Below are 16134 nucleotides of genomic sequence, written 5' to 3' on the forward strand. Positions count from 1 at the left end.
GCGAAACTGAGCACCCAAACCCTAACTTAAGCTATTTTGCTATCTGTACTTGCATCTGATAGTTATCAATCTATGCGTCTTTCTTGCCTACTGAATTAAATACTGTGTTTGCCCCTAGTTCTTCTGCGGCGAACAAGGTCAATCCAGGGCCGTGGTGCGGGTGCTGTTTTTTTTCCAACAAGTTTATGTTGGTCGCTCGACCGCTGCAGCAATGAAGATGTGAGTGCTCGTGTCTCACCGCCAACCTATAACTTTTTGTTGTTCCTTGTTACTTGTATGCCGCGCCAACCTGTGCATCGTCTACTGTACATATACTTTTTTTTTCTGAGCACCACTGTACATATTTCGCACCATGCATTTCTTTGAAAAAAAATGATCCGACATGTGCTTCAGAAGTTGCTGTTGGCCTGGGTTCAACCAGGCTGCCTTGGATGCGAGTCCTTGATTAATGATCTTTTTCAGTTTTGCTGGATAATTTTCTCGAACTTTAACCATAAATGGGTGATCAAGTGTGAGGCCAACCATGTAGATTGTTCAAGTTTATTTCTCAATTTTCATAACGGGTTCGGTTAATGGAGCAGCCTGTTTTGAGTTCCAAATGTGTCATTCAATGGTGTGACCGAACCTATGTGTGGAAGACTGGAGCGTGGGTCTTGGATGTCCTGCAAGGTGGTCTCAGCCATCATGCGGTTTAAAGCTTGGAGTAACCAATGTCCATTGCTGTTATGCAGACAGAAAGCAAATGCAGGTGTCCTTACAAACTTCGAAGTCCTTGACTTCTTGCGGTCAAGAGGTGCCAAAATTGACCCAATGGGATGTTTGGGGGCTGTTGCTGTATCAGAGTGTAAGGTGATCACTGATCTGCTGCTCTTTTACCCAATGCCTTATCGTCTCGACTTTTTTCTAGATGCTGTTTTGAGCCTAAAATGACCTAATAGATGCCATTGTTTCACTTAGGTGTATGAGTATATCTTAAAAACCCCTGCTTGCAACCAGACAAGGGAATCGATTTATGAATTTGTGAAGAGAAGTGAGGGTTTCAGGCTTGCAGAGGCTGATAAGTTAAATGTCATCAACTGGAGACCATCCTCAACTGCCGATGCCTATGCGGTACTGTAATGTTTATCTTTTCCAATAATGATCATTTTACCAGTTTTAATATATTTCTTGTTTAATGCAAACTAAACTATTTCAGTTAATTTTGCTCCGCCATGAAAGTGCCTTCTATTCTAGTTATGGTGTTAGTATTTGTCTATTAAAAAAAACTCGGCCGGGGAGGGAAAGACAGCCCTCCCGGTAATCCGGTATTATATTAAGGAGAGACCGAAACAATGGTTCTAGCCGAGAAAATCCCCGAATCCTGGCCTCCCATCACTAACGGGCCGATGTCAACCGTCCACTCTACACGGCCCAACCGGAAGGTGGCACACAGAACATCGTAACCCGAGAGCGATGGAGCACAACGAGGGGATTTTGACAACCAAGCCTAAAAAATCGTCCTCGAGGGAATCGAACATAGGACTTGGAGATGCTACTCGGAAGCCCTCTTTAACCACTAGGCTAACCGAGGGTAATCATTGTAGGTTAACAGTCAGTTGCTGGAAGTATTTATCTATTGTTGAAAGATATAGAGTGTTTGAAGTTTAGTGTCAACTGGGTTGTCCAATTCAGGAGCCTATGCTTATTTCTTCTTAATATCGAGGCAAATGGAGTAATGGACTAAGGTGCTTTTAATCTTCCATATTTTAGAAAATAATGTTTTTGAATTTGTCGGTACCCTGAATCAGGGGTACCCCTTACTACAGTATGAAGGCACGGTGCCCGTGCGGCAATCTCTAGCCGCGCGGTGAATAGCACCCGACCCCACCGCGTGGACGGCTCCAGTGGCGCCACGTGGCCAGAAAAGATGATATATCCCAGGATGCAATCAGTTGGACCGGACCTCCACGAGAAAGCACCGAACCCCTATACGCACAGCCCGGACCCCCGAATATGGTCCGGGACTCCCAAGTAAGCGTGCCGGGTCCCTTGGATGGGGTCTGGATCCCTCCGAGTAAGGTCCGGGCCACCCATAACGAGGTCCCGGGACAGGGGATACCCTGGCCTAAGCAGGGGTCCGGTACTGACGCGTGTCCAGGCTTTATCATGTGCGCTTGCGTTCCCCGCTCAGGCAGAGACCCGATGCTGCCACGTGGCTTGTTGCCCGTGACGTAAGCCAGCGGGCGGAGCCTAACGTAAGGCTTATAGGCCGCGCGGTCTCTGCATTTATTTTGGAGAGGACGCGCCGCCTCAGCATTTATTGTGACCTGTCCACTCAGCTGGCAGGCGGCGTCCAGGCCATCCTGCAGGCGGCGTGCCTGTCCAGTCCATTGCCAAACAGTACGCCCGTGATGCAAGGTGCATTGTGTCCATCATCACTTATGCGTTGCCAGGGAAGCTTCCCCTGCACGTCAATACCACGCAGATCGCGGATGTCAGGGTGCAAGAAGATTGCTCCAGCAACTCCAAGTATTACATCCATTATATTCCTGGGCCCACATGTCGGGGCCCAGTACCCTTATACGCGCCCCCCTTGAGCTATAAAAGGGGAGGCATGCAACGTTACGGAGGAGACCAAAAAAACTTAGACTTAGACCCGACTCAGGCTCACAAGTTCATACAAGCTCTCAATCTCAATACATCACATAGTGGAGTAGGGTATTACGCTCCGGTGGCCCGAACCACTCTAAACCCTTGCTTGTTCCTGAGTTCACCGTTCATCTACCAACAGGCAAAACGCTTAAGCCCCCTCCTCATCTTAGGATTTAGGTCGGGTGCACTCCGCCACCCGACCGGAGAATTCCCTCCGACATGTGGTGCGCCAGGTAGGGGCCTTGGCATTAAGTTTTTGCTTGTTTTCTTGCTTGGTATGATGGTGCAAATCGTTGAGCACCGCGCCGAGACTTCGGTGGATTTCGTGGTGGAGGAAGAAGCTGCTTCTTCCACGCCACAGGTTCCCAACCGCCCTGTGCCGGGCACTGCTGCTGTGCACGCTGCACGACAGCATACAGCTGCGCAGACATCCCGGACTCCGTTGAGGGCGGCTCCGGGGGCATTGCCCGCAGCCAGGGAGTTGCTGCGTCACCCTCCAAGCTCCACGGCCTCACCAGGGGCCATGAAGCAGTGGCGGGACGACGTCGACCGACTGCTCGGCATGGCACATTCTACCTCGACCAGATCGAGGCCATGGTCTTCCCGACGCCAACATGAGGTGTCAGCATCTGTGCGCTCACCCTTAGTAAGGGGTGCACAGACCAACGACCTCCAGGCAGAACTCAACCGCAGGCGTGCGGGAGAGGACGCCCGGATCTCTCTAGAGAGGGCGCGGGAGCGCCGACAAAACATCGAGGGTCGCAACCTCAATCAAGACTTCGCTGCGGTAGCACCGCAAACCCCAGTGGGGTGGTCCCAAGTGGGCGTCCCCTTGGCCGGTGTGGGCTGCGCCGCTCTCGCGGATCATCTCCGTGCGGCGTCATGGCCATCCAAGTTCCGGCCGCACCTGCCGGAAAAGTACGACGGTACGTCAAACCCGTCGGAATTCCTGCAGGTGTACGTCACCGCTATCACAGCAGCAGGTGGAAACACCGCTGTGATGGCGACATATTTTCATGTCGCCTTGTTTGGGCCTGCCCGGACTTGGCTCATGAACCTCACCCCAGGATCAATCTACTCCTGGGAAGAGCTCTGTGTGCGGTTCACAGCGAACTTCGCCAGCGCTTATCAACAACATGGCGTGGAGGCTCACCTCCACGCAGTGAGGCAGGAGCCTGGAGAAGCTCTCCGGGCCTTCATCTCCCGCTTCACCAAGGTACGGGGCACCATACCTCGTATATCAGACGCTTCCATCATCACGGCCTTCCGTCAGGGAGTACGTGACGAAAAAATGTTGGAGAAGTTGGCCACGCATGACGTGGAGACTGTCGCCACACTCTTTGCTCTGGCCGACAAGTGCGCCAGAGCCGCTGAGGGCCGGGCATGGCACTCGGCCCCACAAACCGGGGCTGCCCAAACGGGTGGCTCGGGTGCCATCCCCCGGGACGGTAAGAAGAAAAAGAAGGGCCGCGGCCATGAGAAGCCTCGATCAACCGCTCTAGTCGTTGCAGCCGCGACTGGGGGACGGGGCGACCGCAACAAACGCCCACGACCGTAGAGGGGTAACAGCGGCTCATGCCCTATGCACCCCAACGGTCTCCATAGCGCCGCGGAGTGTCGTGAGATCATCGACCTCGTGAAACGCGTCAGCGAGTGGCGCGAGCAGTCTTCCAAGGACGGCTCCCCACCTCGTCGCCGACCTGGCAAGGAAAGGGTCGACGACGGCGAGGTGGCCACGGCTGAACGGGACCTCGGGTATTAGTCACCCGGGGGGGACCTGAAGGATGTCTTCCCCGGAGACTCCTACTCCGGTGGCGACAACTAGATGGACCCCCGGAGGGACCCCGTACTCCCCGGTCTACGGGGCCGAAGCCTACCTTCCCCCGGAAACCCTTCTGGACTCCCCACGGGTCCATGCTTCTGACAAGTCCATGCAGAAACGGCTACAGCATAAGGACGAGGACTCCGTCATCAAACGCAGATGGGAACCCAGGGTCGGGACCTAGTCCTACGACAAAGTACCAAACCAAGAAGGGCTCCGCAACTCTCCCCTAGCTGGGAAGGACCCTTCAAGGTGACGGGAATACGCCGACCCGGGGGTGACTATCTTGCTACGACTAAAGGAGTACCTCTTCCTGATCAATGGGGCATCTCTGTAAGTTCTATCCATAGGAGCAAGTCTGAGGGGTTGAATTTTTCTCCCTTTTGTAACTAGGTAACGCATACGTGTACGCCAGCCCGGTGAGGTCCGCCCTTATAAGCCCGGCCTGTTGGTCTGCACCCATGCATGACATGTTATAAAGAAAAGATTTACCCCCTCAGATGTGTCTCTATGATAGTTTTATCCTACTGCTCCATGGTCTTACCTTGCAGTTTTTCGGATGTTATTTTATCTAACCCACCCAAACAGTTCCCATCCCATCAGACATGATGGCATCCGAATTGAATAGCCAGGCTTGCAGTTTAGGACCTCTCTGCGAAAGCAGGAGGACCCGACAGCCTGGGGGCCGGTTTTAAAGAACGGGAGCCCGTTCCATGTGGTGGTCCGGAGCCTGTGTGGCCGCTTAGCCTGGTCCCGTACCCGAAAGCCTGCACACTCCACCACCCCGTGACGGGTACCCTAGTATTTGGAGCTATAAGTCCTGTGGGTCCGGCAACTGGGGTCCGAAACTAGAGAATGAACACTTGTCTCCTGGGGTGGTCCGGAGCCGTGTAGTCGCTCATCCTGGTCCCGTACCATGGGCCTGCACGCTCCACCACTCTGTGACGGGTGTCCTAGTATCTAGAACCATTGTCCAGGGGTCCGGACGCACAACTTGGCTTCCCAGACTAGACCCTGCAGGTCCCGAGCATGTATCAAAGGATGGCTAGTGTTAGATGGCGGGTCCTGCGGGTGTACTACTAATGCTCCCTAGCCGAAGCTGTGTGCAGGCCCATGTCCCAGTCGAGGCTACCTCCTGGGGGCCATTGCCAACTCTTTCTTAGGTATGCTGGTCTGCAGCCTCGACAAATCGAGCCTACATCCCAGGGGGGCCAGGTACCAAGGAGGAATCGGTTACACCACACACAACAGGGACAAGTGATACACAGATAAGTGCTAATACTGCTTGATAAATAGTACTCAAAAGTACCTTACAAAAAGCAAAAGTATTACATCCGCCTTCAAGCAGAGTCCTAGCTCCATCTCTACTCTACATGTATGAACTACCTCCACACCAGTAGGGTCGCGTGGGTAGCTAGCTCCGAGCGGCTCGCCAGCGGCGGCGGCCACCTCTGCTCTGAGCGGCTCGCCAGCGGAAGCGACCACCTCTGCACCGACGGCTCGCTAGCGGTGGCGGCCACCTCTGCTCCGAGCGGCTCGCCAGCGGAGGTGACCACCTCTGCACCGGGTAGCCTCACCAGCGGCGGCGACCACCTATGCACCGGCGGCTAGCCAGCGACAGTGGCCACCTCAGCATGTGCGCCATGGCGAAGAGGCCCTCACCCTCGCCCTCCTACGAGGGTGAGGACAAGACCATCCAAGCCATGGAGCTGGGAGCGTGGCGGCAGACGACACTTGCGGTCTGGTCGGTGCCGTGTAGCCGAAGTTCGCCTCCAACCTTCATAAGGCTGGTGATCATCCTTTTCCTCCGAATGCTGGAGGAAGAGGCGGGTCACCAGCTCATGTGAAAGACGGAGATGCGGCCCAGCTCGCTCTCCACCACCGCAAGGCTGATGAACATCCTTGAAGCCAAGCACCGGTGGAAGAGCGCCGCCCCCACGGGGCCGTGCACCTCCAGCAGAGGAAAGGCAAGATCGGCGGCACCAACTCGTTGGGGAGGTTGAAGACAAAAAGAGCACGAACTCTCTGGCGGCAAGTTCGCCAGCGCAAATCCTTCCGCCGAACGCCGGCGCATCCCATCCAAGTAGGCAGCACACCATGTCGAGCACCCACTCAGTCTGGGCATGCTCGAGATGAACTTACAAGGCCATGGTAAACTTTGGCGACACAAAGCAGAAACCTTGAAGGCAAAGGGGCGCAGAGAGCTCGAAGGCAAAAGGGCACCGCGAGTGGGAGAGAAGCAAGGCATGGCTGCTACTCGAGGGATGAACCCCTCTTTAAAGGCAGACTCCCCCGCTCCCGCCTCAAAACGTCGCGAGAAGTCTCCCCCGATGCACACCGGGGTATCCATCCTATGACACGGGGGCCTGGTCCCACAAGTCATACAGCTGGCGCGCTGGTCTTCGAGTGCGAAGAAGGCGAACCGCCGCACAAGGAGCGTGCTACCGCCCCGCGGTAGCGCCCTTAATCTTCGCCGCGACTAACGGTCATGAAGGCGAACCGCCACACAAGGAGCATGCTACCGCCCCGCGGTAGTGCGCCCCCTCGTCTTCGTCGCAACCAGCGGTCCAACCTCTGGCATGGGGGCCCAGGCCCACATGTCATGTACCTGGCGCGCCGGTTTCTGTGTGCGGAGAAGGCGAACCGACGCGTGAAGAGCGCGCCACCGCCTGCGGTAGTGCGCCTCTTCGCCTCCGCCAAAACCAACAGCCCAGTCCTTGGCACAAGGGCCCGGGCCCACGAGTCATCCTCCTTGGGCGTCGGTTCCTTGGTGCAGAGAAGTCGCACCGCCGCTCGCGCCAGTACCGCTCCTCCACGGGGCCGCCGCAGAAGACTGAGAAGGTGAATTTTCAAAACCAATATAGCGGTATCGAGGCACCCCGCGCATGGCCCAACGAAACCATCAAGTACGGAAGTCACGGGTCAGTCAGCCGCGAGGACAAGCGTGACAGTTGGCGTGAACAGGCAGTAATTACGACAGCAAGCGCGCGGAAGCAGCGTGCCAATCGCCAATCAAACATTGGCCCCACCTGCAGGCTCGTTCCCTCCCCTGAGGCGGGCCCGGGGGCCACTGTCGGTACCCTAAATCAGTGGTACCCCTTACTACAATATGAAGGTACAGTGCCCGTGCGACAATCTCTAGCTGTGCGGTGAACAGCACCCGACCCCACCGCGTGGACGGCTCCAGGGGCGCCACGTGGCCAGAAAAGATGATATATCCCAGGATGCAATCAATTGGACCGGACCTCCACGAGGAAGCACCGGACCCCTATACGCACAGCCCGGACCCCCGAATACGGTCCGGGACTCCCAAGTAAGCGTGCCGGGTCCCTTGGATGGGGTCCGGATCCCTCCGAGTAAGGTCCAGGCCACCCATAACGAGGTCCCGGGACAGGGGATACCCTGGCCTAAGCAGGGGTCCGGTACTGACGCGTGTCCAGGCTTTATCCTGTGCGCTTGCGCTCCCCGCTCAGGCGGATACCCGATGCTGCCACGTGGCTTGTTGCCCGTGACGTAAGCCAGCGGGCGGAGCCTGACGTAAGGCCTCTGGGCCGCGCGGTCTCTACATTTATTTTGGAGAGGACGCGTCACCTGTCCACCCTGCTGACGGGCGATGTGCCGCCTCAGCATTTATTGTGACCTGTCCACTCAGCTGGCAGGCGGCGTCCAGGCCATCCTGCAGGCGGCGTGCCTGTCCAGTCCATTGCCAAACAGTACGCCCGTGCTGCAAGGTGCACTGTGTCCATCATCACTTATGCGTTGCCAGGGAAGCTTCCCCTGCACGCCAATACCACGCAGATCGCGGATGTCAGGGTGCAAGAAGATTGCTCCAGCAACTCCAAGTATTACATCCATTATATTCCTAGGCCCACATGTCGGGGCCCAGTACCCTTGTACGCGCCCCCCCCTTGAGCTATAAAAGGGGAGGCATGCAACGTTACGAGGGAGACCAAAAAAACTTAGACTTAGACCCGGCTCAGGCTCACAAGTTCATACAAGCTCTCAAGCTCAATACGTCACACAGTGGAGTAGGGTATTACGCTCCGGCGGCCCGAACCACTCTAAACCCTTGCGTGTTCCTGAGTTCACCGTTCATTTACCAACAGGCAAAACGCTTAAGCCCCCTCCTCATCTTAGGATTTAGGGCGGGTGCACTCCGCCACCCGGCCGGAGAATTCCCTCTCCGATAGAATTCATGAGACATGAGGGTCAGAAACCTTTTTTTTCTCTTTTAAGGATTAGAAACAAAGCTCTAAGTTCCTTTTCTTTAGGCCACATATAATGATATAAAAGAACATGCTTAATGAGTATGACAACTATACTTGTTTCATTTCTATATGAGCTTTGACTTGTCCATAAGTTGGATTTCTATATTAATATCAATTCATGAACATATCTCACGGATAGGTAGATAGCGTGAATTTTCCAGGTAATAATAGGCAGATACAAGCAGTTCATGTATGTTAAATATTAGGTAATGATTGTTATTGATTATACTTCCAGCAACTGACTGTTAACCTACAATGACTACCCTTCAATAGCTTCATGTCACTAGGGGTCTAAATGATATCATATCCACAAATTTTAGTTGTTACCTTTTCTCTGTTAAAACTTGTTTGCAGATAACTGCAGAAATCTACGTAATTGTTTAATCTTCATTTTGATCCTTGTTATTGATCTATTTGATTAATCCTCTGCCACAGATGATAGAAGAATGTGGGAAACGATTTTCCAGGGATGAACGAGGAGAAGCATGTGATGAAGATGAACGAGTCCAGGAGTTTCTTGATATGGTGAAGGAGGTTTTGCCAGCCCCTCCGAAAGCAGAGGTGGAGACAGCGGAGGCAGAGGCCGAGGCGGGAGTAGAGGCAATGCAAGAGTGAATGTGGTGTAAGTTAACATATTTGAGGGCCAGATTGCATTAGACACTAGTGCTAAGTGCTGCAAGGAAACTTAGAACACTCAGGTCGGCTGTTAGTTCTGGAAGCTTTCTCCCTAACGCTTCGTTTGGATATTATCGTATTCATCTCAATCCATGTATATTGAGGTGGATTGAGGCGTAAATTAAACTATTTTACACTCCAATCTGCCTCAATACACATGGATTAAGGTGAATACAGGAGTATCCAAACAAGCCCTAAAGTTTTTTTACTCTTAACCATATTCTACACTCGGCTGTGTTTATTGTGATATGTTGTGATCTGCATTCTGGGCAGTGCTTCATCATTTAACAGAAACCCCAGCTGTGTATTGCCCCGCGAAATTATAACTTGCACAATGTTACAAAAATCTAGTACCAAGTTACTTCAATCACCATGTCCTGTTTGTGACATTTTATACGCTCCTGTACTCGGACTTCACTTTTCCCTCCCCAAGTTGCTTGGAGATGAATGAAAGTTCCATATTGTCAACCACTTATCAACGTGGGATGCTTTGTGTCGCGTAAACGCCTGCATTGCATCTTGAGCAGTCGCTTAAGGCCTCGAGTCAAGCCAAGCGGAGGCCGAGCTGTGCTGGACCATCCACTGCCCGCGTCGTGGTGCTCTTCCGTTGCCCTTTGATGACTCCTGTTTGAAGTGAATGTAAATAGAAGGAATGAATGGAAGAACTGATCTTGTTTGCATTGATCTGCATTGAATATATATACAGTACATATGAAAGGATGTGATGAAGGGAAGGGCTGTCTGATTCCAAGAGGATGCATATTCATCCATTGCTAAAGGACTCCTCTAACAACTGAGGAGTATGTTGATATTCTGTTAAAAACTCTATCGAACCCATTGACAAAATTAGGAGAAATTGATACATTATATTTTGTGATAATCTCTTGTGAACTCGTATCATAAAACCTTGAATAGGAAGACCCCATAAATCAGTTTAAGGATAATACATGTCTTTGATGTTTCCTTAAAAACACTAGTGGGGAACATAGAGAACATGACATATCTTTCTCTTATATTAAAACCTAGTGAGATTCTCGCTCTATCAATGTCGTTACTCGTTAAAAAAATCCACAGTCGTCCGTCTGATCTAAAAACCATAGCCCGGTCCGCTTCGGTGCTGCCGCCCTCCGCCGCGTCCTGCATCCCTCGCCCAAACCTGCTTCGTCGTCCGGAGAACCGAGCATTGAGAGCCGCTGCCTGACCGTCTTTTGTCCCCGCCGCCGCAGCTTTGGTGCCCACCTTGCCGCCACCTCCATTCCGTCGGGCCACCACCGTTCTCGTAGGTGGAAGGAAGCTGGCAGCCACCATGGTGAAGGGACACACGGGACAGCGCGTTAGGCTCTACATTTGGGGCACCATCTTACGGTGGTTGCGGTGGCGGCTGTGCTGCTGCAGGTCCAAGTCGAGGGAAACCAGTATGAGAACATGTCGCTCGTTCAGATCTATAGGTGCATCTAGGGCAAGGTCACCCGCCCGCACGGCACGACAATTCGGGCGTCGTCCGTGCCAAGTTCAAGTCCAACCTCCCGCCTGAGTCTATGCTCAATGCCGAACCCTCTAAGCTATGCAATGTGTCGTTGCTTCCCAATTGATGCCCATGTCCTGATGCTGTTTTCATTTGAATGAAGGGGCGCAAGGTCAGAGTGTTCATGTACCCGTCCCGAGCAACATCTAAGGTTAGGTATGTATGATCCACAGACGTCTGGTATTCTCTATTTGTTTGGCTGGTTGATCTTGAATCTGTTGTTTGTGGTCGAATGACATAACAACAAATTCTGCTTAGACTCACTGCACTCGCCATTGTTGTAGATCACAGGCTAGGTCTTTAGGTTGTTAAACAAATCATAGTTTGTGGTTACATGCCGCGATGTTCACGTGCATATGCATATATACATACATATATATCCTCTGCTCCTGCCTTTCCACTGAGCAGTCTGGGTAGGTTCCGAGAAATTCTCCTGTAGATGCAGAAGTTATGAAGGCGACAGGGTTGGAAGAATGCCATTTCCGAATTTATTTTTAACTCTGCAAAAGCTATTTTGGTTTTGAAGTACCGTAATGCAGACATTGATGTTTTTGATGTGGAGCATATACTTAAATTTTTTTAAAAAAAACCAGTCCAAGTATCGTGGTTTCATGTATTTACAGGACTAAGGAAATAATAGATGTGTAGAGATGGCAATGGGTAAATACCCACCGGGTATTACTACCCCATACCCATACCCACGACATAAAAATAACCCCACCGGGTCACCCATATGGATTTATATGGATTTACCCCCATACCCATACCTATGTGGGTATGGATCATCCATCGGGTCACCCGTACCCACAAAAATTAAACATCTATCAAAATATTATACTATGCAAATGTCAAGTATATCCATATAAATATCATTACAAAATTTTTTAGCATCATTTAACCATCCATTCAACACACTAAAGATAATTGGATAAAGTAGTAACACTAGAATAGTACTACATATAGCACATTACATGTTCCATTACATGGTCATTAAATTGTCGTTAAGCCTTCTATGACATTATGGTCTAAAAGGATGTTAAATAGTAAAAAAAAATGGATGACTAAAGTCCAAGTTCATGCTTGGGCTAAGTTTATATTGGGTATTTTATACCCACGGGTTAACGGGTATGGGTGAAGGCGGAATGTCCTAATACCCGTTTACCCATTGGGTGAAGATTTTTGCCCAATAACCGACCCACGGGTAGAATATTTAGTCCACATACATACCCTAATGGAGTGAATACCCATTGGGTATCGGGTCGCGGGTACCCATTGCCATATCTATAGATGTGACATACTGACATCCTTCAGGCAGCGAGCTGAAACTCTCGAAGGGCTCTTAGAACTTTCTGCAGAATTATTGGAACACAGTTGGCTGAGGAGCTTGCGATTGTTCTAAAGCCATTTGGGAAGGCCAAGGTGTCCCCTGGAGAAACATCAATATGGTTGGCTAAAAGTTTTAAAGGCATGATGAATGACGAAGCAAGCTACAGTTCGATGTAGTAGCACGCTACATCAGCGTCTGGGTGTAGTTACAAATGTGTAATGGTTTTCGTATCTGTATCAACGGGTGCGAGGAGTAAGGAACCTAGTTGAGCCGACTAGGATCCATGTAGGTAGTTGAAACGTAGGATCCCTTACAGGTAAGCTAAGAGAGTTAGTCGATGCAGCAAGCAGGAGTCGTGTTAGTATCCTATGTGTCCAGGAGACAAAATGGAAGGAGCAAAAAACGAAGGAGGTGGAGTGAAGGAAACGGGTGACGCCTAAGAGGGGGGGGGGGTGAATTAGGACTTCTAAAACTTTTACTAAACTAGGCCACACTGAAAACCCTAGAGCAAAACCTATGCAAATAGTCAAACAAGAATGTGCAAACTAGGTTTTGTCTAAGTGTTGCTATCTCTACCGCAATGGCTAAGTTTCAATCTACACTAAATAAGTATGACTACAAGATTGAAACTTAAATGTTTAATATAAATGCGGAATGTAAAGAGCAAGGTAGAGATGCAAACTCTCATGGATGATGCCGGTATTTTTACCGAGGTATCCGGAACCGCGCAAGGTCCCGACTTGTTTTACCGAGGCATTCATACCATGCTCTTGGGGCTTGCTTGAGCCCATAAAGCGCCTTAGAGAGTTTATATACATGGTTAGGGTACTCACTATCTTCAAAGCCGAGAGGTTGCTCAACATAGACCTCTTCCTTGATTGTTCCATTGAGGAAGGCACTTTTCACGTCCATTTGGTAAAGCTTAAATCCATGATAAGTAGCATAGGCAAGTAAAATGCGAATTGATTGTAGCCTAGCTACGAGTGCATAGGTTTCACTGAAATCCAAACCTTCGACTTGTGAATATCCCTTGGCCACAAGTCGGGCTTTGTTCCTTGTCACCACACCATGCTCATCTTGTTGCGGAAGACCCACTTGGTTCCTACAACATTTTGGTTAGGATGTGGAACTAAATGCCATACCTCATTCCTAGTGAAGTTGTTGAGCTCCTCTTGCATCGCCACCACCCAATACGAATCTTGTAGTGCTTCCTCTACCCTGGGTGGCTCAATAGAGGAAACAAAAGAGTAATGTTCACAAAAATGAGCAACATGAGATCGAGTAGTTACCCCCTTTTGAATATCGCCGAGGATTGTGTTCACGGGGTGATCTCGTTGAATTGCTTGGTGGACTCTTAGGTGTGGCGGTCTTGGAACTTGTTCATCCTCCTTATCTTGATCATGGGCATCTCCCCCTTGATCATTGCTCTCCTCTTGAGGCGTCTCATTATCTTGATTTTCTTCTTCATTATCTTGATCCTCATCCTTATCTTGAGTCGGTGGAGATGTTTGCATGGAAGAAGATGGTTGATCTTGTGCATTTGGAGGCTCTTCGGATTCCTTGGGACACACATCCCCAATGGACATGTTCCTTAGCGCGACGCCCGGAGCCTCTTCATCACCTAGCTCATCAAGATCAACTTGCTCTACTTGAGAGCCGTTAGTCTCATCAAACACAATGTCACAAGAAACTTCAACTAGTCCAGAGGACTTGTTAAAGACTCTATATGCCCTTGTGTTTGAATCACATCCTAGTAAAAAGCCTTCTACAGCCTTAGGAGCAAATTTGGATTTTCTACCTCTTTTAACAAGAATAAAGCATTTGCTACCAAAGACTCTAAAATATGAAACATTGGGCTTTTTACCGGTTAGGAGTTCGTATGATGTCTTCTTGAGGATTCGGTGTAGATACAACCGGTTGATGGCGTAGCAGGCGGTGTTGACCGCCTCGGCCCAAAACCGATCCGATGTCTTGTATTCATCAAGCATGGTCCTTGCCATGTCCAATAGAGTTTGATTCTTCCTCTCCACTACACCATTTTGTTGTGGTGTGTAGGGAGAGGAGAACTCATGCTTGATGCCCTCCTCCTCAAGGAAGCCTTCAATTTGAGAGTTCTTGAACTTCGTCCCGTTGTCGCTTCTAATTTTCTTGATCCTTAAGCCAAACTCATTTTGAGCTTGTCTCAAGAATCCCTTTAAGGTCTCTTGGGTATGAGATTTTTCCTATAAAAAGAATACCCAAGTGAAGCAAGAATAATCATCCACAATAACTAGACAGTACTTACTCCCACCGATGCTTATGTAAGCTATCAGGCCGAATAGGTCTATGTGTAGGAGCTCGAGTGGCCTGTCGGTCGTCATGATGTTCTTATGTGGATGATGAACACCAACTTGCTTCCCTGCCTGACATGCGCTACAAATCCTGTCTTTCTCAAAATGAACATTTGTTAGTCCCAAAATGTGTTCTCCCTTTAGAAGCTTGTGAAGATTCTTCATTCCAACATGTGCTAGTCGGCGATGCCAGAGCCAGCCCATGTTAGTCTTAGCAATTAAGCAAGTGTCGAGTTCAGCTCTATCAAAATCTACTAAGTATAGCTGACCCTCTAACACTCTCTTAAATGCTACTGAATCATCACTTCTTCTAAAGACAGTAACACCTATATCCGTAAAAAGACAGTTGTAACCCATTTTACATAACTGTGAAACTGAAAGCAAGTTATAATCTAAAGAATCTACAAGAAAAACATTGGAAATAGAATGGTCAGGTGATATAGCAATTTTACCCAATCCTTTGACCAAACCTTGATTTCCATCCCCGAATGTGATAGCTTGTTGGGGATCTTGGTTTTTCACGTAGGAGGATAACATCTTCTTCTCCCCTGTCATGTGGTTTGTGCACCCGCTATCGATGATCCAACTTGAGCCCCCGGATGCATAAACCTACAAAACAAATTTAGTTCTTGATTTTAGGTACCCAAACGGTTTTGGGTCCTTTGACATTAGATACAAGAACTTTGGGTACCCAAACACAAGTCTTTGATCACTTGTATTTGCCCCAAACATATTTGGCAACTACCTTGCCGGATTTGTTAGTTAAAACATAGGATGCATCAAAAGTTTTAAATGAGATGTTAGAATCATTTGATGCAATAGGAGTTTTTCTTTTAGGCAATTTAGCACGGGTTGATTGCCTAGAGCTAGATGTCTCACCCTTATACATAAAAGCATGATTAGGGCCAGAGTGAGACTTCCTAGAGTGCATTCTCCTAATTTTATGCTCGGGATAACCGACAGGGTACAAAATGTAACCCTCGTTATCCTGAGGCATGGGAGCCTTGCCCTTAACAAAATTAGACAATCTTTTAGGAGGGGCATTAAGTTTGACATTGTCTCCCTTTTGGAAGCCAATGCCGTCCTTGATGCCAGGGCGTCTCCCACTATAGAGCATGCTTCTAGCAAATTTAAATTTTTCATTTTCTAAGTCATGCTCATTTATTTTGGCATTAAGTTGAGCTATGTGATCATTTTGTTTCTTAATTAAGGCTAGATGATCATGGATAACATCAACATTAATGTCTCTACATCTAGTACAAATGGAAACATGCTCAATGGTAGATGTAGAGGGTTTGCAAGATTTTAGTTTAACAATTTTAGCATGTAAAATGTCATTTTCACTTCTAAGATTGGAAATTGTAACATTGCAAACATCTAAGTCTTTAGCCTTAGCAATCAAATTTTCATTTTCATTTTTAAGGCTAGCAAGAGAATCATTCAATTTTTCAATCCTAGCAAGAAAATTAGCATTATCATCTCTAAGATTAGAAATTGAATCATTACAAACATTTGAATCAACCTTAGCAATTAATTTAGCATTCTCATTTCTAAGG

At 49.3% G+C, this 16134-nt stretch overlaps 1 protein-coding gene across 1 annotated transcript; it reads left to right on the forward strand.

Annotated features, from left to right (window-relative positions):
- Positions 1-123: 123 nt before the first annotated feature.
- Positions 124-9679, forward strand: LOC109943978 (uncharacterized). Its single transcript, XM_020548228.2, has 4 exons — positions 124-219; positions 732-849; positions 958-1110; positions 9157-9679. The coding sequence occupies exons 1-4, from the start codon at positions 212-214 to the stop codon at positions 9334-9336; spliced, it is 459 nt and encodes a 152-aa protein (XP_020403817.1). The 5' UTR covers positions 124-211; the 3' UTR covers positions 9337-9679.
- Positions 9680-16134: the final 6455 nt, after the last annotated feature.

This window comes from Zea mays, chromosome 2 (assembly GCF_902167145.1).
Source record: "Zea mays cultivar B73 chromosome 2, Zm-B73-REFERENCE-NAM-5.0, whole genome shotgun sequence".
NCBI lineage: Eukaryota > Viridiplantae > Streptophyta > Magnoliopsida > Poales > Poaceae > Zea > Zea mays.

Bases quoted from the DNA above. Each gene is read 5' to 3' on its own strand.
- LOC109943978 (XM_020548228.2), top strand. The intron at 850-957 runs GTGATCACTGAT...TGTTTCACTTAG, and splicing joins TTGCTGTATCAGAGTGTAAG to GTGTATGAGTATATCTTAAA. The intron at 1,111-9,156 runs GTACTGTAATGT...CCTCTGCCACAG, and splicing joins CAACTGCCGATGCCTATGCG to ATGATAGAAGAATGTGGGAA.